The sequence below is a fragment of the Delphinapterus leucas genome, chromosome 13, assembly GCF_059928025.1.
Source record: "Delphinapterus leucas isolate spDelLeu-1000000601 "Yukka" chromosome 13, BTC_Dleu_Yukka2, whole genome shotgun sequence".
NCBI lineage: Eukaryota > Metazoa > Chordata > Mammalia > Artiodactyla > Monodontidae > Delphinapterus > Delphinapterus leucas.
The window spans coordinates 69893773-69920993 of record NC_143141.1 but is presented as its reverse complement, the minus strand read 5'-3'; the positions used below and the strand labels follow the sequence as shown (position 1 = coordinate 69920993).

The following is a 27221-nucleotide window of genomic DNA, read 5'->3' as shown; positions in this document are numbered from 1 at the left end:
GTCCCCGCCCCCAACCGCGGTGCCCTGCCTTGAAGCCAGGGTGTTTGTGGGCTTTGGAAGGGGCTGACTGACCACAGTTAGCAAAATACAACGTGGCCCAGTCTGTGCAAAGTGGCCACCAAGGGGGCCACTTTGGAGCAGGTCAGTCACACAGTGGCGCCTGCGTACTTGCTGGAACACTGCCAGATGGGAAATCCTGGCATGGTCACCTGGGGACACTTCTGCTTTTTTATAGACCATTCAAAGCATGATCAGAGTGCTATTCACTTACGTGGGGCCTGATAAAAAGCCACTGGGAGGCCAGAGAATGGATGAGACAAATTTTGGAGTTTCCTTTCAGTTCATGGACTCAATACAGGAGACCCTATTTGTTAGGGGATCCGTCTGGTGTGTCCCGTCACCCAGAGCTGGTTCAGCTCTCCACCATGCAGGGAAATGTGCTGGGATAGGCAAGAGACTCATCCTAGGCGTTCACCCTGGGTCGCCCTGGCGTGCCTGCCTGCCCCAGCACTCCTTGGCTCTGAACTCCACATCATAAGTTTTGATTTTGCTTCACTGGTTGGCCAACCTCAGCCTCTCTGCTTGGGTCTGGACTCTACAGAGTGACCACAAAGACTTAGAGGAGCTTCCTCGGAGCCAGGTGCTATTCTAAGCGCTTCAAATACGTTAACACGTTCATCCTTATATAAACCATATATATCATCGTTATCCCCATCTTACAGGCAAGGAAACTGATGCGCATAGAGGTCAATAATTTGCCCAAGGCACACAGCTAGTAAGTGAGTCAGTGACAGGTCTCGGATTTGAAGCCAGGCAGTTGGCTCCAGAGGCCATGCTCTAACCACTAAGCTATTCTGCTTCTAAGTGAATCCAGCAGCATTCCCGTCTCCAGCCTCAGTGCCAGCTACCTCCCAGCAGGACGAGTGTCTCCCCAGCTCCAACCCCTTTCTCACTAGGGAAGGGAGATCAGATCACTGAGTTTCAGAACTCAGGTCCGATCTGATTACCCTGGATCTGGTGCACAACCCACGTGTGCATGACTTCCAAGGTTCTGAGGCTGTGTCAGAGGTGTGGGTTTCCAGCCTTCCTACAGCAGACCCCAGTGTGGTAGTGGCTCCGATGCCCAGCTTCAGGCATCAGGGCTGGTGGGGAGAGACTCCACTCTTCTGGGACTCGGAGCTGTCCCCAGCGGCCATCACCTGCTTCCCCCGGTTTGTCACTGGGAAGAAGCGGTTCTGTCTGCATGTGGCTGACTGCCTGCAGCAGTACTGGGGCTGGGATGACAGCTCTCGGAAGAGGAGCCGTACTTGAAGTGTAACAGTGCTTCTGCGATGATCGTACCTGATCGTCAAACTGAACACACCGGTGTCTGAAACCTCCCTCGTGCTTTTCTCGGGGAAAGTGGACTTGGACCGTGAATTTGGGTGGGACCCAGGGTCTTGGACAGGATGACTAGGGGATGGCAATGACCAGTGGTTGGAAGGTTGGAAGGCAGCTGCTCACTGTGTCATGGCCAAGTGATGGGATGTCCCAAAAACTGAAGCCCCCTCCCCATGAGTCCTGCCGTGGGAATGAAAGGAAGAGGGTAGGTGGCCTCAGCTCAGGCTGATGGATTATCAGAGTATATGAGTGAGGCATCTCTAGTCATGGGCCCTGCTTCAGGGCTTGGGGTCTCTTTGAAGGTATGGGGTCTCTTCAAGTCCAGGAACGTAGGTTGGGGGCAGTGACACACATGCATACACACACCAAACCCATCAAGAATCTACTGAATTGATCTGGTTAGATCCTCAAAGACCCATGGCAGAGAACCCAAGACATTGTTTCTCAAATGTAAGGTTTATGTACTCCTTGAGCCCCGCCTGGACACTCAATGTCTTCCAACCTACTATAAACCCAGGCTTCTTCCACCCCCAGGGAAGCAGGGGGCTCACCTCTGCTGGTTACACAGGGGCTGGGAACAGACATTTGTGTCCACAGCACAGGAGAGCGATGGTACTTACGGTCATTGCTGAAGTCATCGACTAATATGATTTCCTTGAGGAGATTCATAGGGGTGCGGTTTAATATGCTGTGAGATTGAAAGAGGAAAGATCATTATGACTTCCAGCGGCAAATACATGTATCAACCTGAGCTTTATTTTTTATTTTTTTTGCGGTACGCGGGCCTCCCACCGTTGTGGCCTCTCCCATTGCAGAGCACAGGCTCCGGACGCGCAGGATCAGCGGCCATGGCTCACGGGCCCAGCCGCTCCGCGGCATGTGGGATCTTCCCGGACCGGGGCACGAACCCGCGTCCCCTGCATCGGCAGGCGGACTCTCAACCACGGCGCCACCAGGGAAGCCCTCAACCTGAGCTTTAAATAGACCAGTGCATTTGAAGAATAAAACTCAGAACAACCGAAAAAGTTTGTCCAGTCACACTGCTCACTGTGAGCCACTGGGACACAACTCTGCTCTGTCTTAGTGAATGTCACCACCACCCACATAGCACCCAGAGATCCAGTGCCACCCTCAACGACCCTCCCTCTCCCCGAAATCCTGCATCACACCAGTGACCAAGATGTGCTGGTTTTCCTTGAAAAGTATCACTCAGATCACCTTCACCTCTTATACCTCCAACCTGATCCAACCTCTTTGGCCTGTTTTTTTTCAGTAGCCCGACCTGTCAGGCCATCCTCCCGTGACCTCCAGAGTGAGCTTTCTGAAGCATAGATCTGATCTCCGATCGTGTGACTTTCCTCACTAATGCAAGTGCATAGGTTGACAGAAGGCTCCCCACAATCTACACCCCAAACCCTCAGCACGCTCTTCACGGCTTTTCCCGACCTGGAGCCAGCCCTCTTTCCAGACTCCTCGTGCCCAGTGCCTTTATCTGGAGACATCCTGCTTGTTACAACCGAGGGCCGTTCTCCTACCGCTGCCACAGCGTGAAATGCCCCTCCCGTGCCACAAGGATCCCTTCAAATGTCACTTCCTCTCTAGCGCCTTTCCAAGCCACTTAGTGAGAATGAACTGCTTCCTCCTCTGGGGTCCCTCAGCTGTTTGTATCTAAAGCTTCCTGCGGCTCTCACACCAGCCCGACTCCAAGGGCTGGTTTTGTTGGCCCATCAAAATGGCCACCTCCCCGGCGGCAGGGGCCTTGTCAAGCTACTGTCTGTACTGCCAGAGTCCAGCTGTGCCTTGGCCCATGACCATTCACTCCATTTAGTGCACACCTACTATGTGCTGGGCGCTGGGTGTACGATGAGGATCAAAGGAGATGTGAGCTCTGTGAGAAGCTTGTGGTCTAGGAGCTACTTACTGCAGGCTGTGTAACCTTGGGCAGGTTACTTTACTGCTCTGTGGAGTAAAGCATTCCCATCTGTATAACAGGGGTAATAACAGCGCCTATCATTCACAGGGCTGCTGGGAGAATTAAAGGCGAGCGTTTCTAAAACATTTAGCACAGTGTCTGCTCATAACAGTGATAAAAAGTGTAGCAATTATGGCCGTTCTGCGCATCAGTGGTGATTTCTGAATTGACTTCATTTCCTCTCCCGTGCTGTGGATCTGTACCCACAGGGCAAGGTTAGCTTTCTGGGTTCATTCTGGGTTTCAGGCCTGAGATGGCTGGATCCTGCTTCTCCTGAACATGCCAAACTGCATGGTTCCTCAGAAACATTCCCGGGCCACACCACCCACCGTGGGGCACCCAGCGCCCTGCGTGTATTGAGGACGGGGTTCAGATGGGCGCTGGCGGAGGCGTGTGTGCACCTGAGCCCTGTTTCTGGTGAGCTGTCCTTTCTAAGCAGGATGCAGAGACTTTCCAGGAGGAGAACTTCGCCTGGAGCTACCTTTATTCATGAAACCGTAGTTCTCACCATGGCAACTAGTGTGAGGGGGAGAGAGGAACCCCGACCCCAAGCCCTGAGCCCGCTGTTGGGAGGTGGGGACAGGGCGGGCAGGAGGTGGTGGGAGGGAACCCTCGCCACAATCATCCGAAAGGAAACACACCAAACCCAACAACCAGCCCTCTAATCAGAGTGGGATGGGGAGAGCGAGGCTGAGAGAGAGGAAAAAGTTGCTGGAAGAATACCCTCTAATGAGGTTTGATTACGGCTGTAGCTTCTGCACGCGATCTCCCCAAATCCCTGCCGGCTCTTTGAAATTCAAGAGTTGTCTTCTGCGAACATCAAAAGGTAAATCGCGTGCAGCTCTGTGCTGGTTGAACTGAGAGATGATTAGCGAATAAAAAATGTCCAGGCTTTAAAAAAGAAGAAAAAATGAAAAAGAATGAAATCGTCAGCGGTAAGTGCTAATTACACCATTTCCTAGTGACACCTGGCTGGTTTTTGCTCCTCTAAACAGAGCAATTGGAGTGATGGTAGGGGCACCGAAAAAGTGACTCGGGGCTGGAAGGGCCTGAGATGGGCAGGTGCTCTGGGTGCCTGGGGTGGCTGGAGAAGGAGACAGGTCAAGTCCAGCCCAGGGGACCTGGCTCAGCCCAGATGGTCCCCCTGGGTCCTCTCTTCTGCACACCCCACCCTCATCCCCTGGGCCCTGGTGGCTTCCATCTCCCTCCTTTGGTCTCACCAGTTCTCTGCCAGGACAGCTCACCAGTCCCTCTACAGCCAAGCCGACCCTCCCTTTCCTCCAGGGCCCGGCTTTTTCCTTGCTTCACCCCCACTGCACTGTTCTGAGCCCTTTCTTTTCACAGCCTCGCAGGGGAGTGAGTGCTCGCCTCATGGGCGCATCGGGGGTCACACTCGTCCTGGGAATTATCCTAGAACTGAGTCTCCTATCCACAGCTCGCTCTCTGCCAGAGGGCGGCTGCCAGCAGCGTCTACACCTTCTGCCCGCGCCCTAACCATGGGGCCCCCCGGAGCCCCCTGAGAGATGGCAGGTACAGCAGCGTGGGAAGCCAGGCAGCCTCTACCATCCACTACGATGCGATCCTGGGCAAGACACCGGGAAGGTTCCAGCCTTCATTTCCATCTGTAATTACATCTTCCTTGCAAAGGCAGGTGATGTTAATACTTGACCTACTTCACAGGTTATTGTGTGTATGAAATGAGGAAATGTATTTGAAATTGCTTTGAGAACTGCACGGGGCTATAGGCAGGCAGCGTTTATCAGACGTTCCATGACTACCAGTTGAATGAAGACCTGGGGCCGGTTGACAGTTGAGTTTAGTCGTTCTGGAGTCAGACCGACTTGGGTTCGAGTGCTGTGTCTGCGGATCTGCCATTCACTAACCGGAGAGCTTCAGGAAGTACTGAACTGTCAGCACACTGCCTCAGCCACAGAAAAGGAGCTTAGCACCCCGCCTGGTGCCCAGCAGCTGCTCCCAGAATCTGAGGACTGACAATGATGGCGATACTGGTTCTCAACATGTGATCCCAGAACCAGCAGGATCAGTATCACCTGGGGACCTGTTAGAAATGCAAAGTCTTGGGCCCCACTCTAGACCTACTGAGTTGGAATACGTGGGGATGGGGCCCAAGAAACCATGTTTTAACGAGCCCTCCAGGGGATTCTGATGTCTGCTCAAGCTTGAGAGCCACAGCATCAGAGCCCTGCTGCCTACCCAGGCTGGGGGTGCCTCATGGCACCTGCTGTCCCTACCCAGGCTCACTCCGTGCCAGGCGCCGTTCCAAGGCCTTCACCTACCTGAAGCCATTCCCTCCTCTCCACAATCAGGTGAGGCAGTTATTACCAGTATTCCTTGTTTGGCAGAAAAGGAAACTGAGGCAGAGAGGTGAAGGAGGTGCCCAAGGTCACACAGCTGGTAAGGGCAGAGTGGGCAAATCTGGCCCCAGGGTCCAATTTCTTAACCACCTGAATCTGAGAGACTTCTCCTCTCAATCTAGGCTATTACCAAAAGCCACAGCAAGGAGATTCAAAATATAAACTGGCCAGTCAGCATGCTCCGGAGCCCCCCTGGGAGGCAGGGGGCCGGAGGATGCTCCAAAAGAAGGGGGCGGCCCTGGGTCTCACATATGCACAGGGTCTCGTGGCAACACCAGTCAAGATAAACCATTCTTCAGGGCTTTTCTCAGTCCTTAAGTGAGAAAAGTCCTCGAACGCATCAAGGCTGTGACTCTCTCCCTCCCCGCATCACCCACTACACCGTGCCTCTGCCTGGCTCTGAGCGCCCCCATGTGTGCCTTCCCCCACCCCCCACCCCCGGCTAATGCAGGAGCTTGGGCAGGGATGGGCAGAGGGACCGAGGCCTGGCCAGGCGCTGCATGGGAGGGACGAGAGGGCAACTCGGTCCTTCCCAGTTCCTCGAGCATCCTTCCCTTGCCAGAGCCTGGCAGCAAAGCCATGAGAATTCTAGAAAGTTAAAGATGAAAAGACGCCTTAGAAAAGATCCTTTCATCAACAAAAGTGAGATAGGAAGTGGTCTTCATTCAATTCTCTCTCAGTGGCTAGCGATTTATTTGTGCAACAGGATAGGGAGTAAAAGGGAGGTACGGATTCCCAAGGCAAATGACACCTGGCCACGGAATTTCCTAGAAGTAATCTTCTTGCCTCCACCCCTAAAATTCACTTCCGCCCTGCCTGCTAATGATGTTAATGCCCGTCTGGTCATACCTGGCTCTCGGGCCCTAATTCTGATGTTTTCATTCATCACACTTGGGTCTGAGCCAGGCCCCTGGCTCACACTGAAGTTCCTGAGAGGCAGGAAAGAGGTCCTGAGCTCTCTCAGCAAAGCACCCAGCAGAATTGGGGGTACAGTCTGGCACTTCACGGCGCCTTCTGAAGAGCATCATGTTGATGGGCCCCAAGTCCCCTTCAGAGTGCAGGGCACCAGGGCCTTGGGGGAAGCCCTCCGTCAGGCTGGCAGACAGAGGCGCTGGGGCTGCACCCCTACTGCTCCCCACTTCCACCCAGGAAGTCAGAAACCCGAATCCTGGCTCCTGTGCTTCCCAGCTCTGTGGACTTGGCCTCCGTTCACTACGTGCACCTGGACTTCACAAGGTTCTATGGGGCTCCAACTGAAGTGAGAGATAAAATGTGTTCTGTGGGGCTTCCCTGGTGGTACAGTGGTTGGGAGTCCGCCTGCCGATGCAGGGGACACGGGTTCGTGCCCCGGTCCTGGAAGATCCCACATGCCGCGGAGCGGCTGGGCCCGTGAGCCATGGCCCCTGAGCCTGCGCGTCTGGAGCCTGTGCTCCGCAACGGGAGAGGCCACAACAATGAGAGGCCTGCGTACCGCAAAAAAAAAAAAAAAAAATGTGTTCTGTGGACCATAAAGCTCAGCATACATTTAACATGTTAATATTATTATCATAAAGTACCATTATTACTGTTATAAAGAGACGGAGAAGCAGCAGGAAGAGAATGAGAAATATGTCTTAGAGCTGAGAGGGGTGAGTCTGAGGGCAGCAGCTGAAGTGCCCCTGAGAACAAAAACATAGTGTAAGGAAAGCATGGGGGACCTGGGGTCCCCACATTATAATGGCCCCCAAATGTCCCAGGGTAATGTCTTCTTGTGGGAAATGTGATAGAACTTGAAACATGAAAGACCTTTCTATCACCATCTTTACAGATGTGGCTAATGACCTATCCAAGGTCACAAGGCAAGGAAGTGGTAGGGTGGGGACTTGACCCAGGTCTTCAGACTCCAAGTTTGGTGCCTTTTTAGGTACCCCAGAGCCTCTTTTCTTTTCAGAGCTCACTAGCTGTGCAGATACAGGGATGGCTGCTCTGTGCCAGCACAGTCTCAGTCCTTTACCTGAATTAACCAAAGCAGCTCTTTGCCGTAGGACTAATTATTATGCCACAGGGAGGTTAGGTAAGACATGAATAAGATACAGGCCTTACCCGTCAGGAGTTCATTGAGGATTACATCTGGGAAAAATGCATTAAGTGCTAGAGTAGAGATGTGCAGAGAAGCAGCCCAGAAGAAGGCCCTGATGGGTGTGTGTGTGTGCGTGTGTGCGCGCGTGTGCGCGTGTGTTGAGGGGGATGGAGGTGCGTGGCATCAGAAGACTCCTCCAAGGAGGAGAAGAGGTCAGCCTGGAAGGCAAGGAGTCTCTCTTGGATGCTCTTGGCAGACCCGAGTTCTAATCCCAGACTGATGCTGGGGGTGGAGGATGTGCTCAGCCTCTCGGGGCCCCGGCTTCCTCATCAGCTGTGGAAATGAGACCTCACGTTCTAGAGGCGGTCTACGCAGTGGCTAAGGGCACGTGCTCTGGGACCAAGTCCTCTATGACTTCCAGTGACCTTCTATAGGTAACCCGATGCCTCAGGCCTCTATCTTTCCTCCTGTCTAATGGGATAATAGCCGCCCTCATAGCAGCGTGAGGAGTGACTACTAGCGGATACATGTGGAGTGTCCTGAACAGTGCCTGGCAGGTACTTAGAAACACTTGAACTGGTCCCCCTCCCCACGCGGGCAGACATGCCCTCACCAAGCACCAGCCTGGAAGGCTGACAGACGGGAGAGCTCTTACCTGCGGATGGTTCTGAGCAGGGTGGAGCGGGCCTCGTTGTGGAAGGTGATGATGATGCTGGTGGGAGGGAGGTCCGTGCAGTACCCCAGCAGGGTGCATCTGGGGAAGGCAAGGCAGCGGGACAAGAAGACCTTTAGAGACGAAGCAGATCTCAAGGGCTGGAACCAAGGGCATCACTGGCGTGGACAGATGCCTGGTGTCTGGTGGGGCCCCCTCCAGCTGCACAGCACTGTGTAAGACCCCAGGGCCTCACCTGGCCCTACGGGGAAGCCCAGGAAGCTCCGAGAATGATTAGAGCTGAATCTCCCACCAACTCGGAGGAACTTGGGCTTGGAGTCGAATTGAGTTGACGTACAGAACATAAATGCGGGATTTGCCGCGTGCCTGGGTTACAGCACATAGTTCCTGGTAGCCACATAAGCCCACCCCCGAGCCTTGGGCTCTGCTGCCCAGTCTGTGTCCATCCCAGCCTGCCAAGGCCTCACTGTGTTCTGGGCCAGCAGCTCCAGCCCACCACACCACGCTGACCCCTGACTTCTGGCCACACACACCGAAATTCTGCATATTTAAAGAGGCAGAGCCCTAAAACCCAGCATTCGTAGGAAAACCCCATCTTGAAAAAGCATTCACTTCCCCATGTCCAGGATCATTTTGTATGACAATTACAGGTGGGGTAATATCAATTTAATACCTCACTGCAAGTGAAAATTGTAGCCCGCAGCCCGAAAATTACTATAATAATGGAAATAAACCCACCAAGTGAGGCTGGGGCCACCAGGGGCGATCCTGGGTAAATGCTGCCTCCTGTTTCTCGCTGTTCCAGGGGTATTAAACAAGGAAGTAAAGAACAGATGTTTGGTGAGTCAAACATTTCCTCTCCTTATTTTCTAATTTCTTCCTAGGCTTGGGGCTTTCTTGGGGCTTTTAACTTGGGGTCCAGAGACCCAAGGATGGACTTCAAGGAGGCTGTGAGCCCTCTGACATTGTTTGCAAACTTGTATACACAAATGTGTTTTTATTCTCTTCCCTGGGAAGATGGTTCATAGCTTTCAGTAGATTCTCAAAGAAGTCTGTGGCCTGAAACACTGAAGAACCTCAATCCTAGGCCAATGGGCATGACGTCCCTTTGGCCTCCCTAATAATTCTGAACACTTTTTCCTACAAGAGCAAATCCTGAATAAGAGGACTTACATAGACAGCCAGGGCTGTTGTGCTCAGGACCTGAGTACAGACTGGGATGGGTCAGCCACAAGGAGCCAAGAATTGGGAAAGGAAGGCCCCAGGGGAAGAGACAGTGGAAAGGCTGGTCATGACCTTCAGACCTGCCTGTGCTCCCCCCACAGAGACAACTTCTCACCACATCACGTCAGCTCCACCTACTAATAAATCCCCACCCCCTGAACCCACCTCTCCTTTCTAGTCCCCATGGGCCCAGCTCAGAGAGTCTTTACTCCTCTGGGGGATTCCTGCAGCAGTCTCCTGACCAGTCATCTTGCCTCCACCCTCTGTCCCTGCCAGTCATGTCCAGTCTACCACAAAGCTCTGCCCAGGTGTTCCTCTGGCCTGAAGCCTTCAGTGGCTCCTGATATAGAAAGTCCAAACTCCCTATCACAGCCTTCAAGACCTTCCACAATTGCAACTTCATATGCTGCCATAACTTTCTGTCACTGCTGTCACTATTACCTCTGCATGGAGCAGTGTCCTTTCTCTTTTCTCCACCTGCTGAACTCCTACTCATCCTTCAAGACCCAGAGCAAATATCTCTTGTCTGCAAAGGCATTCCATACTCCCCCAGATAGGTAATGACCTGTGTTTTGTGCTCCCAAAATTTTGTACATATCTCTCTCCTGGCACTTCTCAAGATGGACTATCTCCCCCACTTGACTATGAGTTCCTCTAGGGAAGGACCCTTGTCTATCTCCATGTCCCTAGAACAAGAGATAAGTATATCAGATGCCCATTCATGGAGAAAGAGAGAAAGAAATTCAGGAAATGCATTCCTAGGTCAGCTGATGACTTAGCCTTTTATGCTTTTAAAAGGGGAGGTATATAGTTCTGTCCCTCACTGAATCAGGGCTAGCTTATAGGACTAATAGAAAATGATGGAAGTGACAGTGTGTGACTTCTAAGGCTAAATCATAAAAGCACCGAAGACTCTGCCTTGGCCACTTGGAGGGAAGCCAGCTGCCATGCTGTGAGGACACTCAAGCAGCCCTGTGGAGTGATGCTGACGTGTGTTGGAACTGAGGTCTCCTGCCCACAGCCGGCACCAACTTGCCAGACACAGGAACGAGCTCCTCTGGAAGTGAGTCCGCCAGCTCTAGTCAAGCCTCCAGATGATGGCAGCTCTAGCAGCTCCAAGCCTGAACTGCCCAGCCAAGATGCTCTGAATTCCTACCTCACAGAGACCATAAGGACAATCAATGATTCCTGTTGTTTTAAGCCACTAAAGTTTGGGGGTGATTTGTTGTTCATTAAATAACCATTATAAAAGAGGAGGAAAATGCCTTGAAATGGCCCCTAGTGAGAAGAGGCCTTGGACTTGCCTACCTTTGGATTCAGACCTGAGTCTAAGCTGGGAGCAGTGGGGAGGGAGGAGGGCAGGGGGCTGGCAGAGGTGGACTTGGGGCGGGGGGTCCCTCGACTGGTGTGCTGCAGGGTCCATGGCGGGCAAGGAGGGGCTGGGAGGGACCCAGGCAGAGGGGTAGGCGGCAGTGAGCATTGTCAGCACCGAGAGGAATGAGGGGGATGTCAGGGAGTGGAAAGATAATCATGTCTCCTTATAGGAAGGTGATAAAGCAGAGAACTTGGCAGAACCTCCCTGTCTCCATCAGAGACGGGGAGAGAAGACAGACGAGCATGATGACTGAGAAGGCCGTGCTGCCAGGGCTGCGCTGAGGGTCAGGCCTGGGCACTGTGCTGGAGACGGCGTCTCATTCCACACCCTGGGCGGTGATGGGATCCCAAATCCCAGCTTTTATGAGGTAAGCTATTCGGGGGCAAGTTGGTGCAGGAGGTACTGGGAGTTACCCGCTTAGAGAGCTTTTGGGGACGGGGGTCCTTTTCCTGCCTCGGAGGCATCCAGCTGGGAGGCAGGAGTATGGCCGCACAGTGACGCAGCAGCATGCATGTGGCGCTGGGAGAGCAGAGGGAAGCGGATCTCTGCCCGGGGGCGGGGCAGGGGCGGGGTGAATGTGAAGAAGGCTTCATGGAGCAGGAGGTGCTGGATCTCACAGGGTGAGATAGGGATAGATGGACACAAACAGGGTACAGCATCCCCCCTCACAGCATGGCTCTGGACCCGCAGGCCGGATGCCCAGTGAGGCAGTTGGCAGAATACTGGCCCAGGGGTCTGGATACCACTGACCAGCTGCGAGACGGTGGGTAAACCACCCACCTCTGCAGGCTGCTGTCTGCTCATCTGTAAAACAGAGCTTGGGCCCAAGGCTCTCCTGCTAAATGTTCCCAGAGCATCAGTAATCAGAAGCTTTGATCGTAGCTGACGTGCAATAAGCATGGTTGATTTGAACGAAAGGCCGTGAAGGCCATTCTGCAGCTGAGGCTCAACTGTGTGGCTGGACATCCACATTTACTTTTCTAAGACTCAGTATCTTCATCTGGAAAGTGGAGACAACAACTTTTAACTTGTAGATTTTTCCCCCTAAATTATTAATGTGTTAGGTAATAATAGATGCTTGACAAATAGTGACTATCATTACTATTATTATTATTTTTCTTTTTGTGGTACGCAAGCCTCTCACCGCTGTGGCCTCTCCCGTTGCGGAGCACAGGCTCCGGACGCGCAGGCTCAGCGGCCATGCCTCACGGGCCCAGCCGCTCTGTGGCATGTGGGATCCTCCCGGACTGAGGCACAAACCCGTGTCCCTTGCATTGGCAGGCGGACTCTCAACCACTGCGCCACCGGGGAAGCCCTATCATTATTTTTAACATCACGTTTAAATCTGCAGACTCCTCCTCCCGCTGGGTGGAGCCAGATCTTGCACAGGCTGGAAAGGCGTCCTTAGTGAGTGGTTCTGCCCTGTCTGACAGCGGGTAAGGGGCACTGGGAGGCAAGAGGCGGTAAAGAGAGCAAAGAGAGCATCAGTGTTAGAGAAAGGAACCTGGGCTGTGACGTCAATGTGAATCCTGGATCTGCTGAAAACTGGCTGTGTGCCCCTGGGCATGTCCTTTACCTTCTCTGAGCCTCAGTGTTGTCACCTGTAAACTGAGGACAAATACCTCCCTTTCAGGCTTGTTTGTGGAGATTGCAGAGAATACAGGCAAAACACGTGGTGTTTCGTAGCTGCTGAGTAAATGGTGGTGAGAATTATTATTGTAATAATAATATTGCCTCCAGGCAATGTTCAATGCTTTTGGAGAAGAACTACAAACTCAGAGTTCAGCCAAGGAAGGAAGGGGCTTGGAGATGACCTAGTCCAACCTCCTAAAGTGGGCAGAACTTCGCCCAACAGGCGTTCATTGGCGCCTGGGCTGCTTTGCTCCTGGGGCTCAGCCCCCTCCAGCCTCCTGCTCCTGCAGGATAAAGGACAGGGGCTCTTCCTCGAGGCTAGGCAGAAATCCCATAAGCGCCTCCTGTGTGCACAGGCCCAAGGGAGGGCAGGCCGGCAGGAGGCGGCGCATCACAGCTCTGAGGAACGGGCATCCTGGCTCCCGGCTCCCGGCACTCAGCACTGTCTTCCTCCTGCCCCTGCTCTCAGCTCATGGTGCCTGGACTCATCCTCCGTCTCCTCGGACCCTCACAGCAGCCTCTGAGAACCTCTACTCCACAGATGAGAGCAACTGCGGCTCAGGATCTCACTCAAGCTCACACACCTGGTGAGCGGCCGAGATGAGCTGCGTCCAGGTTCCGTGACTTCTAATGTGGTAGTTGTCCCTAGCATCCACTGTGACCTCAACCTGGTTAAGGCACAGGAGCCCGAGGGGACAGGGCCCACCTCCCCAAGCCATGCGCATGAGCCACCTGCCCTTCAAGGCCCAGGGGGGCTGCAGTCCCGCTTGGACGCGAGCCCTGGGCACTGGCAGCAACAAGGCCAAGGGGCCAGGAAAAATCCTTAAAACAGGCCACCGTGGGGACTCAGAATGTGCGTGGGCTTCCTGTGAGAGGATCTAAAAGATTCATCAAACGGCAAGATCTATTAGGGGCACCAGGGAAATGGAAAAAGCTGCCAATATTGAGATCTGGCGCCGGCAGATGGACGAGAAACATGTTTATAATTTATTAAAGATTCAGGGGTTTTACTGGAGAGAAGAGCTAGCAAGCAGGAAAGATGGGTGTGAGGGTGCAACCAGGAGGAAGGGCGGAACCACCGCTGTGTGCAGAGACAGATGCCAGCCCTGGGCTGCTGTCCTGATCGCCACAGCAGCTCCTGCATAATGCGCGCTCCTCTGAGCTGCTTCTCCACCTGTAGTTTCCTTTTTGACTTTTCATTTTTTAAAGAAAGATTCAACTGACTTAACTTCTCCAAGTTCAGGTGGGTCTCACAGTGCTTCCTAACCATCCATTTCTTGAGTGTTCAGTGTCATTTATTGGCTGAGGATGCTTCCAGAGAGGTGTTCTGAGATGCTAACCCCTGGCACGGGGTCACAGCTTCCTCTTCCATCTCTTTCCATCTCTCCACCAGCCAATCGCTGCTCTGCTGCCTACCCCGCCTCATCCCTGCACCTGAACAGGTGCCAAGCGCGGATTTAGAAACACCCCAAGTGAGGATGGCTGTCAGTTATCACAGAACTGCAGTGCTGTGCACATGCCTTTTATTTTATTGCACAAGCTCATTAAACTGGCAGCAGCCCGTAAACAGAGTGTTATGACGATCACCATCCCCATTTTAGCACTGGGCAGCAGGGAGAAAAGATGAGGTCATAAATCAGAAACATTTGGGGGCTTCCCTGGTGGCTCAGTGGTTGAGAGTCCGCCTGCCGATGCAGGGGACGCGGGTTCGTGCCCCGGTCCGGGAAGATCCCACGTGCCGCGGTGCGGCTGGGCCCGTGAGGCATGGCCGCTGAGCCTGCGCGTCCGGAGCCTGTGCTCCGCAACAGGAGAGGCCACAACAGTGAGAGGCCCGCGTACCGCAAAAAAAAAAAAAAATTAGAAACATTTGGGATTTTATTCTCGAGTGTGAAAACAGGAGGGAGTGATGGAGAGGCAGACCCAGTGACTTTGAAGCAGAGAGTACAGCATAATAATTATTATCCCTAAAATGTCCAGAACTGACAATGGCTCTGTGTCTAGGAGGCAAACTCTCGAAGCGGGGGTCTGGCACCCCAGAGGGGAGGCTGAGGGCAGTTAGACAAAGGGGAAAGGTCACGCAAATATGCAGCATGACACAGTGGAAATCAGGCCTGGGGTGGGACACACTGGGCCAACCCTTTGCCACTTGGGAGCTGGGCAGTGACTTCCTTGATGAAATTATCCACCTCAGGGAAGGTTTTTGTTTTTTTTTTTTAACATCGTTATTGGAGTATAATTGCTTTACAATGGTGTGTTAGTTTCCGCTTTATAACAAAGTGAATCAGTTACACACATACACATGTTCCCATATCTCTTCCCTCTTGCGTCTCCCTCCCTCCGACCCTCCCTATCCCACCCCTCTAGGTGGTCACAAAGCACCAAGCTGATCTCCCTGTGCTATGCGGCTGCTTCCCACTAGCTATCTGTTTTACGTTTGGTAGTGTATATATGTCCATGCCACTCTCTCACTTTGTCACGGCTTATCCTTCCCCCTCCCCATATCCTCAAGTCCATTCTCTAGTAAGTCTGTGTCTTTATTCCCGTCTTGCCCCTAGGTTCTTCATGACCGTTTTTTTTTTTTCTTAGATTCCATATATATGTATTAGCATACGGTATTTGTTTTTCTCTTTCTGACTCACTTCACTCTGTATGACAGACTCTAGGTCCATCCACCTCACTACAAATAACTCAATTTCGTTTCTTTTTATGGCTGAGTAATATTGCATTGTACATATGTGCCACATCTTCTTTATCCATTCATCTGTCGATGGACACTTAGGTTGCTTCCATGTCCTGGCTATTGTAAATAGAGCTGCAATGAACACTGTGGTGCATGACTCTTTTTGAATTATGGTTTTCTCAGGGTATATGCCCAGTAGTGGGATTGCTGGGTCGTGTGGTAATTCTATTTTTAGTTTTTTAAGGAACCTCCACACTGTTCTCCATAGTGGCTGTATCAATTTACATTCCCACCAACAGTGCAAGAGGGTTCCTTTTTCTCCACACCCTCTCCAGCATTTATTGTTTTCAAACGACTACTTAGTGACCCCTGCTGCCAGGCGCTGTCCTGAGCACCTCGCATATTTAAGGTTCACAGATAGCCCTGTGGGAGGGTGCGCTGTTTAACGGATTCACTCAGGAGGAGACTGGGGCGCAGGGAGGTTAAGTAACTCACTGCAGCTAGCGAGCCCAGGCCTGCTGCATATCCTTGTCACCAAGCCACCACCTCTCCGCGCCAGCACCATTCCAGGCATCAGGGTATCCCTAGCTGCCGTCTGTCCCCTAGGTGTATTATGGGCCCTGCACACCATGTGGACCCCTGGGCTCACACTCGATCACCACCCCCAAGGAGCAGCTTCTACCAAGCTCTAGAACCCAGCAGGGAGGGACAGGCTGCCTGCCGTTCCTGGGTAGTGACAGAAAGACTGGGACACTGCTGGCTGAGCCGCCACAGGAACATCCTAACAGGGGCTCCCACTTACGCCCAGATGGAGCCTGAAAGGGTGGGCACAGGGTGATTTCAACGAGGCCCTGGGAGGCGCGTGAACCTGTTTTTAAGCAGAAAGCTGCAGTTTGTCCCTCCGATTCCCGCAGGTCCAGAGCCCGCTCCAGAGGCCAGACCAGACATAGAAAACGAAGGGGTTATCTTCTCCACGTGTGCCATTTGCCTGAACTCTACAGCTGCAAAGGCCAAGGGAAACAGGCATAAGCTGTGAAGCGGGGGTACGTAGGGCTAGTTTCCTGGGAGAACACTGTCCCCAAGGCAGTGACCACCTGGATTCCCTGCAGGTGGGTGGCACAGCCTTTCCTTGGTCCCCGCTTCCGTCTCTGGCCCCCTGTGTCCTCCACTATAGCCCAGAAGAGGTCCCAGGGAGACCACGTCTCCTCCCCATTTTCATGCCACCAACACCCCCCCAAAGCTGACGTGTGTGAGGAAGAAAGGACGAGAGGGGAAAAGCTCTTGGCCCAGTGACCTTTCCAGAGTGTCAGCTCCCTCAGGACAGGGACCGAGAATACCTAATACATTTCCCAGCTCAGTTCTGTGCAAGGAAGCCTGCTCTCAGCTATGCGGAAAAGGAAGATGACCAAAAACTATAAAACGCCAAATCTGTAATTGACCTCTAGGTTCAAACTTGACTCTTTAGAGGAGAAAAACACGAGCAGTATAAAAAGTATGACAGCTGTAAAACCAGAAATTCCTTTTAATCTCATTTCATGGGCAACACTATACACTGTAACGCATGAAATTTTTAGCTCGTGTCAACTTCACTGGGATTTCACATGCAGATTAATTGGTTCATCCACATAAACATATACTGCTCCTACTTCTTGCCTCAAGTCACCCTCACTTAGCGTTATGGAAATCCTGCGTCTCATAAAAGACACTTAAGATAACAGTGAGATCTGCTATTCCATGACACGGCTACATTTTGAATTGCTGAGCATGTTATTTTTTTTTTAAAGATTGTTTTCTGACGTGGACCATTTTTTTAACGTCTTTATTGAATTTGTTACACTACTGCTTCTGTTTTATGTTTTGGCTTTTTGGCCGCAAGGCACGTGGGATCTTAGCTGCCCGACCAGGGATCGAACCCGCACCCCCTGCGCTGGAAGGTGAAGTCTTAACCACTGGACTGTCAGGGAAGTCCCTGCTGAGCACGTTATTAAATTCTAGTATCCTGGGAAGGGGATAAGTGGGCCAGGGCAGGGAATTGAACTGCTTAGGAACTTGGTTGAGCTCTTGGTGGGCAGATGAGGGCCCCCAGCACCCACCTCCTTGTGTAATCTCTTAGCCTTGAGTGTGGACTAAACCTGGTGTCTTGCTTCTAAGGAACAGACTACAGCTAAAGTGATGGGATGTCACTTTTGTGATTAGGTCACAAAAGACAGTGACTTCCATCTTTTTCGCTTGTATGTTTTGCTGAAGCAAGCTGCCATGATGGGGAGCCCCACATGGCAAAGCACTGAAAGCGGCCTCTGGTCCATAGCCTGTGAGGGACTGAATCCTGCCAACAACCATGTCAGTGAACTTGGAAGAGAGTCCCCCCTGAGACGTGCCCTGAGATGCCTGCAACCCCAGCTGACACCTTGAATACTGCCTGTGAGAGACCCTGAAGGAAAGGACCCACCTTGGCCATGCCTGAATTCCTGACCCACAGAAACTGTGAGATGATAAACATTATTTTAAGCCACTAAGTTTCATGGTAATTTGTTATGCAGCAACAGACAATGAATACAGGTACCCTTAGCTCCTGAAAACCCGAGTCCACCAGGATTTCTCACTGCCCTGGGGTCAAAGGTAAATTCTCTCGGGTACTTGGTGGAAGAGCTATGCAAAGGCATCACGGTTCTCCCAGCGCAGAGCTCCAGAGCTCCCACTTCATTCATGCTCTGTTGGCATCAAGATGTTGCTAGGTATAGGATTCCTATGGCCACAACGTACAGAGGGAAGTTCCTCAGGGGTACCTTTGGGGTTTGTTCCAGTCTTTAAAGATTCAGCTCCCTTAGGGCTTCTTAATATGAATCAAACACATAGAAAATTGTTGAGAGACTCTCTTCTCACTTCTCCCGTGGATGGTGCATAATTAGTGTCCTTCCACATGCACAGAGGAGAAGTTAATTCATCTCATATAATGGATGTCATAGGGCTTTAAGGCTTGATTCACTTGAAGAAGTCCAGTAAAGAAAGGCTGACCTAGATGGTAACACAGACATCCCTCCACTCCATGAACACGAGGCCATTTGGCAGAGCCCTTGGTCTCAGGCTGGGCCTATTTAGGCCAACAAATGCATTCCCTGTACCAACCATCACCATGTTCTTGGTTGAATCTATCTGTCAGGCCAGCTCGGGGTCTGCAGTTCACTTCTTGCTCCTCGGAGAACCCTCTGGATTTCTTAGCCACCTACTTCGAGTAGCATCACATTTCTAAGACAATCTACATCTTGACAATTCTAGGGCACTTCCACCATCATTATTAATTGCAGGCTCCGCAAGCTCATCTTCCTGGCGATGTACCAATGCCCCAAGGGTTCTTTGCTGACATGCTGCAAAGCTAACTGGAGAGCGGTACACTAGGATGTAAGGGGCCATGTTGTCTGGAGGCCGCCAAAGGCTCAGTCTCTGCCGCTCTTTCGCAGCCCAGAGTAGCTGGGAGACCTTTCCCTCTCTGGCTCCATACAAACTCCTGGGCTGCTGCAATACTGGACTGGAATGGACCACAGAGCTCCCCTGGTTAGTCAGTCCCTACATTGTGAGCTGCTGGACTGCATCTCCAGGAGAAGCCTACGCATGCTCTGAATAAAGTCTACAGGAGTCAAGTAAGTTTGGCACATGAGAAATACCGGAAAACTACTAGATTAACTTTTTCGTGATCCACCCATGCACGCTAACACGTTAAAGGTTCTGAGACTTGCGCTAGCGCCCTGTTTACTGAGCTTTGACCTCAAACCCTGCCCTAAAATCCTTCACATATCATGGGAACTCACATATTCACAGGATATATATATTGTATCAAGCCCACCACTTAACATCCTACCAAAAACAGAATTTTGTAACACATGGGTTTTAAAAGCATTGCTTCCAGCTCCCTCCTTTTTTAAAGATGTGCAAACTGAGGCCCAGAACAGTGAGCAAATTGACCTGTCACGTTCACCCTGCTTGGAAGTGGCCAAGCTAAGATCTCCTAGTTCTTGGCTATTGAACTTGCTACTTCCTTAAAGCACTCAGGCTTGGGGGGCCCTGTCGGATGGTTTAGAGAAGCCCCAGGCCCCAGTCCACATAGGGTTACTGGCCACCTCTGCTTTCCAGTGCCCTTTTACCCCCTCAAAATATTCCCACCAAGGTCCCTATTACTTCTCTATGTTGCTAAATCTAATAGAAAATTTTCAGTCTTTTCCTTGCTTGTCATCTCTGTAGTAGTTAATATTGAGGGTCATACATCTCATTAAATGTTTGGATCTTTGCCGTTGGCTTTGGTAGAATCACCCTAGCATGGTTCTCCTCTTCTTAGGCTGTTTCTTGGTTTTCCTTTTCTTTCCCTCCTCTGAAATTCTGGTGCTCCTTTCGAAAATTCTCTCCTAAGCCATTCTCTCCTCAATCTTCCTTCCCTCTAGATTATTTTACTTGTTTCCAAGCCTTCAATTTCCCATCTGTTTGCTGACGATCCCAACCCTAACCTTAATCTGATGAGCATCTTCCCTTGGATGTCCCCATGAGATGACCTCTTCAGCCACCCTCTGCCTCTCATACTTCGCCCAAGCCTGCCGACCCTTCCGTGTTCCCCAGCTCACCATCTACCATGTGCCCAAACCCAAGAGGTATTCTCGAATCCTGCCTCTCCGTCCCTGACACCAGCCTCCCTAAACCTAGTCCTATCAATCCTTCTTACGTATCTCTCAATCTGGCTGTTTCTCTCTATTCCCATCATGTCTTTGCTGGATTACTGCAGCCGCTTCCTAGCTGGCTTTACCCCCTTCCAATCTCTCCTGCATGCTGCAGCTAGAATGATCATTCCAAACTGCAAATTTTTAACATGTTTCAACACTGCCCAACTGCTCACAAAATAAAGTTGAAACCCCTAATCACCGCTTACCATCCTCGGTGACCCGGCATCACCTGTGACTCCTCTCTTCACATCCTCCAACTTCCAGCCACGTTCTGCCTCACCTGCTCTTTCCCCTCTGGACCTCAGCAGGCGCTGCCCTCCCTCCCACGTGTCTGAAAGGCACTCTCCTCTCTCCCAAGGCCTGGCTATTTTTTCCTCTTCTAATCCTGGCTTGGAAGGTACTTCCCCTCGGAAGCATTTCTTGATCTCCAAGTCTTTTCTACTGTGCTCCCCTAGGACCCTGCACTCACCCCATCACTGTGGTTTATTACCAAGCATTGGGAACTCTCCGTCTCTTCTGCTGACTCTTAGCTGCAATGAAGGCCAGGACTTATTCGTAGTTATAACCTCAGTCCCTGGCACAGCGACTAAACATAGTATAGGTACGATAAACATCTGAATAATGAGTGGATGAGTGAATGGGGGAGGAAGCAGGTGAGGCTTCCATGGGGGCAAAGCCAGAGGAGAAAACGTCCCTTGCCAAGTGACAGGTGGCACCAGCGCATGGAAGCTGCAGAGCTGTAAAGCTGAGTGATGTGCCAAGGTCAGTCACACAGAGGAGTCCAAACAAGTCACCCAAACTGAGAATGGTACCATGTGGGGAGAATGGGGAGCCTTGGGCTAAGGCTGTCCTGGGAGAACTTCTGGGACAGTCATCTGGTGCCTGTGGACAGGTCTGATGCATTCTCTGTTGCACTGAAAACTCAGCTATGTTTAAAAAGCTGGGATGTTCCCCTTGTTCACTGAAGTCCCAGCGATGAACAATGCTTCCTCACGTGGGAGGGGAGAGACTGAATCCTAGCTGATACGACTGCCAGACCATGACTCAGATGCCCTTTTCTCCCAGACCTGTGCTGTCCCGTATGGTAGCCACGAGCCACCTGTGGCTATTGAGCATTTGAGATGTATCAGAATAGAGATATGCTGTAAGTGTGAAATACACACAAGATTTCAGACTGATAAAAAACGCAAGCTACCTCATCAGTAATTTTTTTTACCTTATTTTATGTCAAAATGATAATTTTGGGTGTATTGGGTTAAATAATACATATTATTAAAATTGATTTCACTTAAAAATTTTTAATCTTTAGGGACTTCCCTGGAAATCCAGTGGTTAAGACTTCACCTTCCAATGCAGGGGGTACGGGTTTGATCCCTGGTTGGGGAGCTAGTATCCCACATGCCTCGTGGTCAAAAAACCAAAAAAGCCATAAAAACAGAAGCAATATTGTAACAAATTCAATAAAGACTTTAAAAGATGGTCCACATAAAAAAAAGTCTTTAAAAAAATTTTACTTTTTAAAATGTGACTATTAGAAAAATTTAAATTACATACATGGCTTACATCTATTTCTATTAGACATCGTTGTCCTAGGTCATTACTGAACCTAACTTGTATATAATCTAATTTAAAATTTCAACATTAATGTCAGACAATAGTTTCTAGATATTGGGTTCTTTCATATGAGTAAAATAAAATTTTTAAAAAATATAGAGAAGGTTACGAGTTTTGCAACATTTTCTTTTGCAGCAAAATTTTATTTTAAAACTCTCATCATCTAGCATCATTGTTATTTCATAAAAGAAAGGGTGTTTAAACACTCAAAAAGGCCACAACCTCAGAATCATGAAAAGCGTTATAAATCGTAAAATTAAACTTTAAGAAAATCTCCCTCAGCATCTCCCCTTTTCCCCAACTCCACAGATCAGATCTGCACTAATTCGCCAAATGGCATCTGAAAGTACAGTTCAAGGGTTTGTCCCACTAAATTATGATGCACCTATGTCCACCCTCCACAGACAGCACGGATACTAAACGCAGAAGACAAGACATCTCCACGCTTTGCTCTGGAAGCAGCAGCTCCAGCTCTGTTCTTGGTGCTGCTGACGCTATGACTTGGTATGATTTTTCCAGTCTCTAGCTCCAACGTATCTTCTCACGCACTTCTGTTGTCCAAGCTGTCACGCGCAATCTGGGCTCGGAACGCACACCTAACTTGGCGAATGCAGACGCCTCTGGCCACATTTAGACCTCCTAGAAATGACCATGGCTCCGTTCTGCACCACTGTGTTTTTCCAGACAACTCAGCCCCTTTGAAGTGAGTGGAACACTGAGGTTTGGTGGAAACCACAGGGAAGTAGCAGCACCTTTTTTTCCAGAAAGATCAGCTGCTCTCAGGAAGCTGCAAAGAGGCTTCTCTTGGGATGCTGCCAGGACCTGGGTTAGTTGGTACCAAGCACTACCCTGATGGCAGCTGTGTGCCCGTGTGTGTGCATGTGTGTGTGCAGGGGAGAATGTTCTCAAAAGGCAAATGCAGAGTCTAGCCAGGACCAGGAAGTGTGGAGGTGGGCCAAGGCTTATTTTTGAAATGTTTCCTGAAAAAGATTCCTCAGCGTCTGAGACTAGGGCTCCTCCAAGTCTTATTTTAGTCCTGCTTGAATCACATTACACAATAGTAATAATAGATAACATTTATTGAACCCTATGTCTCAGGTATTCTTCCAAGAGCTATAAATCTGCACAATCATTCCCTGAGGTAGGGGCGCTGAGACCTCCTCGCTCGTCGTGGAGACGACCGTGAGGTCACGGTCACTAAGCAGCAGAGTCTCGATGTCACACCAGACGGTCTGGTTCCCAACTCAGCTCTCACACTCCACTAGAATGACCCTTGATGGTCAGCCAACACACTCGTTTGCAAAACTCTGTTTCATGTTGACCTTTCTCTCTGTTTTTGCTCTTGAAGTCTGCACGCTGGAAGGTTCTGGAAAGATGGAAAATCACAAGTCTGGGTGTGCCTCGCCTGCTAAGGAAGGATGTCTCCCCTTGATCTTCCCTGAGCTGTGTCCTGATACTTCTCAGACTTTGCAGCTAAAGGATCAGAGAAGAGTCATTCCCTTCCTTTACCTGAAAGGGGAAATGTTCCTCAAACTGAAGCAGCTGAGATGAGACCTGTAGCCTAGTGACTCCAGGCATGTGGTCAGACCCAGCACACTGAGCGCCAGAATGGTCTGGTTGAGGGCCAAGCATCCAATGTCTCTTCTTCTCTAGGGGACTCATAACGGTGGGCCCCTGTGGAAGGTCTGAGCTGGGGAGATAAAAAGCCAAGACCTCCCATGCCCGCCTGTACCCTTCTAGACTGTCGGCCCATCCCCGAGTCAGTCCTGAACCAAATTCTGCCTCCATCCCCTCTTTTTACTCTCACTTCCATCTGCCCAAGCCTGGCCCACCCCCTTGATCTGTGGGACTACAATGGCCTTCTGACTACTCCTCATCTCATTCCTCCCCCAAGCTTCCACATTAATGTTCCTAACACCCTGCTTTACACACGTAACTCTCCCTACCTTCCGTCGTTACCTAAGCTAAACCTTGGCCACATCTCAAGTCCCCCACCATCGTGTTAACCCTTCAGCTCTGCCCCACGGTTCTCTTGCCTGAACCTTCTAGCCCTGCTAACCAGTCCACGCCTCCTTGGTCATGCCTGAGCCACAACCTCCACACACCTCCCCATCCAGCCACCGTCCTTTCTAGGGCTGCCTCAGTGTAACTTTTGTGCAATGCTTAGCCCAGGTCAGCTCCTCCATTGCACTTCTCATGGGCTCCCTGGACTCCCTGCCCCTCCTGCATGGCTGTGCTATCTTCTCCGTGGGCAGCGGCCACGTTTCTCCTGCTTAATGTTCCCGTGGGCCAGTTATTCAACCGACTGCAGTCACTTTCCTCACCTCTAAACCCAGGATCACAGCAAAGTTGTCATGAGGCTTAACTGAGAGAACATATGTAAGGTGCCTACCACGTGTCAGGGGACTAGTTTGATCAATAAATGTTGGCTGACTATGGTCCTGGATTTATGTGGTAACACAGAGAATTCTTTGTTGAGTGAAGGTCGTTTTAAATTTCCCGTGATTTTCTCCCTCTGTTCCGAGGGTTCATTCCCACGCCTGCACTTGCAAACCCTGACGTTTTCAGTAGATTGTCTGAGAACGAATCCAGTGGGGTGCTCTTTGAATCCATCAGTCATCTGCTGACACGATGAAGTGTCTGAGTGCCAGGCACCGTGTGGAGCTCTGGAGGGAGGTGCAAATGTAAGTCAGCATCCCTGCCCCTGTCGCTCAAGGAGGGGAGAGGGAAAGCTTGAAACTCGGGGTAAAGGGTGCTGCTCAGAGGTGAGCGAGTAGGAGGTACTGCCCTACTTAGCCTGAGGGGGCAAAATGTCTTCCTGGAGTGGGGACCCAACCAACCCGCGTTCCTGAAAGGGGAGAGAGCATCCCAAGCAGAGAGAGCAGCGAAGATGAGAAGGCATGAATGAACCCTTGTGCACAGTCAGGCAGCTGCAAGCCTGGGCTCGGCTGGGGTGGGCTGGCAGCTTTGCAGGGTTTGGATGGGGAGCGATGCACCGGCATTTGGGATGCTCTCCATGGAGGAGGTGTGGAGGGTGGACTGGTGGAGGGCCAGAGCCCAGTGGGAGGGCGGCTGAGGGCTGCTGCAGTCACCCAGGCAGAGGAGAGAGCTGTGAGCAGGGAGCAAGGGCAGGGACCAGGAGCTATGTAGGAGGCAGACCCAACAAAGTGAGGGTGAGAGAGGAGGGGACGCCAAGGGTCTGGCTTGGGTCACAGGGTGAAGAGTGGGCTTGCCCTGGGATGGAGACATGAGAGCATACTGGGTACTTGTCTCGACAGGCAGGCTCGGCACAGCCTGGAGTAAGGAAAAAATGATGTGTCCATATGATGAATCAAGGAGTGACAGGGAGAAGTAGGAAAACAGGGAACAGAGGTAACGATGCATGGTCCGGCTGCAGGGTCACTGGGAGGGTGAGGTGAGGGCAGACGTGAGAGCTGTCAGATACGATATGCTTCAGTCCAATGTAAGCGGCTCCTCTTCCTACAACCAGGACACTAAGGACTCCACAAGGGGCCTTTTCTGATCGTGCCACTTGTCAGTCCAGATGGAAGCCCGGCTGCCACGTGACTCCCCGGGTCCCCCAGCACAGCCCTTCTTTTGTCACGTCACACATTCCTCAGTGAGTTTTCCCGCTGTCCTTGGTCCCCGGGGCTCACGTCGCTCCATCCCACTGTCTGTCACCACAGCTGCACGGGCAGCTTCCTTCCCACAGCTTCTCCCACCCACAGCTGTCATCTCCTCTCTGCTCTTTTCATCTCTTGTCAAACACATTTTGTACTTCCTGGACCCCAGCCCTTAAATCACTCCCTCTGCTGGCCTTGGCGTCTATCCCCGGTATCTGAAAAATGCAAATTTCACCAGACGCGGCATTGCAGTTGCCTCATGGCTTATTTTGTGTTCTAGTTTCCAAAGTAAGTCTGACATTCAGGCACGTGAAGTGTTCGGTGCTGAGAGCCAAGGATGAGGCAGGATGCTCTCTGCACAACTTCCACCCCTGCCCACCTTGCTCTTGGAGTGCACGCCAACTCAGAGGTGTGGGACAAGGCGCCAAGCCAGGACCTCTCCAAACTTACTCACATCACCCCTTTGTCCTGGTTTGGGTCACCCTCTCTGCCCGCCTCTCGGACCTGCTTTTACCCACAGCTGCGGAGCAGTGAAAAGGCCCCAGGGTCTGAGTGCTAATGCTGGACTGCTCACGACCACAGCTAACAAACAGTCACTGAGTGCTTACTAGGGGTTAAAGACTGGGCTCAGCATTTGACATGGATTATGGATTTGCTCACCCTCACAGCAATCCTGGGTACCGTTATTATTCCCATTTTAAAGATGAGGAAACTGAGGCTCGGGAGTTGAGTAACTTGCCCAAGGACCAGCTGGTAAGTGGCAGAGGTGACTTCTCTCAGGGCTCACATGGCGAGAAGACCTACTCTGCCACTTAGCCAACCAGCTGCCTTGCCTGGGCCTCTGTTTCCTCTGCTGTGAAATGACAATGGCCCCTTCACCCATAGGGCTACTGAGGACATCACGGGTAAGGGATGTGAGAGTGCTTTGGAAAGTCTCCCGTAAATATAAGGTGTGATTATTCTCATTCTAGGCACTTACCACAAGGTTCAGCCTTTCACTAAGGAATTGCCAAAGGTGCCCTGAGACTCCTTGGGCCTCATCAAGCCAGGCCTACCAGCCCTGTTTCTCTCTGGCGTTAGGGGTGTCACACCACGCCAAGTGCACTAGGGGTTGGGGGATAACGGTAACGGAACACGACAGCATCCTGGGCTTTAAAGGGAAAAGTCCGTATGTCCCAACTCCCTGTACTAGACTGAAAAACGTGGGCAGGTCACCAGTTTGCAGCCAAGCTGCCGCCCACATGTCAATTCCAGGGGTAGATGGTTTTGTTGTTGTCGTGTTTAATAGATCCTGAGACCTTCGGATAAGTGCAAAGATTGTGTCACATCAGCTTACATTTGGATCTCCAGCTGGGAGGGAGTCTGGTGACCTCCACTGAGAGAAAGGCATGAGGGGGCAGGGGAGCCATACAAGGAAATGGCCACGGCAGCAATGAAAAAGGACAGCTCCACTGGTTCTGCGGGGCCCTCAAGTCCTGTCAGGAAGGGGAGTGTGTGAGGAGAACGATTAAACCGGGGTCTTGGGGGCGGGCCGTTGCTGCTGAGCTAGAAGGAGCCCTGCGTCTGGAAATAGCCTCCAATCTGAGTCAGTCCCTAAGTCACTTCCTGCACATTCTTACTGGCAGAGTATTTTCCACCAGCAGCAGAGCTAGAAGTGACCTTAATAACAATCTCTGAGCTACTTCTCTCTTCTTAAAGGTGAAGAAATGTCACCCAGAGAGCGGAAGACCTGGGGAGCATCTTAGGACCCAGATCTTCCACGCTCCATTCAGCTCTTCCCCTCTCATTTTATCATGCTGCCAAGATGTGGGACAAAATGCCAGAAACTAATCAGAAGAGGAGGAGATAATTGAGGACAGACTAAAAGCCAGGCTTCATGCTTTGTTCTTGGGCAAAGAGCACAGAGAG

General features: G+C 51.4%; 1 protein-coding gene across 2 annotated transcripts in view; it reads right to left on the bottom strand.

Annotated features, from left to right (window-relative positions):
* Positions 1–27221, bottom strand: part of GALNT14 (polypeptide N-acetylgalactosaminyltransferase 14) — a 226344-nt gene that overhangs the window by 51863 nt on the left and 147260 nt on the right. For both annotated transcript variants that reach the window (XM_089923298.1, XM_022574143.3), the window contains exons 3-4: positions 8442–8540; positions 2001–2068 (exon numbers count right to left, since the gene is read on the bottom strand). In XM_089923298.1, coding sequence (XP_089779424.1) covers positions 2001–2068; positions 8442–8540 — 167 coding nt within the window. The remainder of the gene's footprint in view (positions 1–2000; positions 2069–8441; positions 8541–27221) is intronic.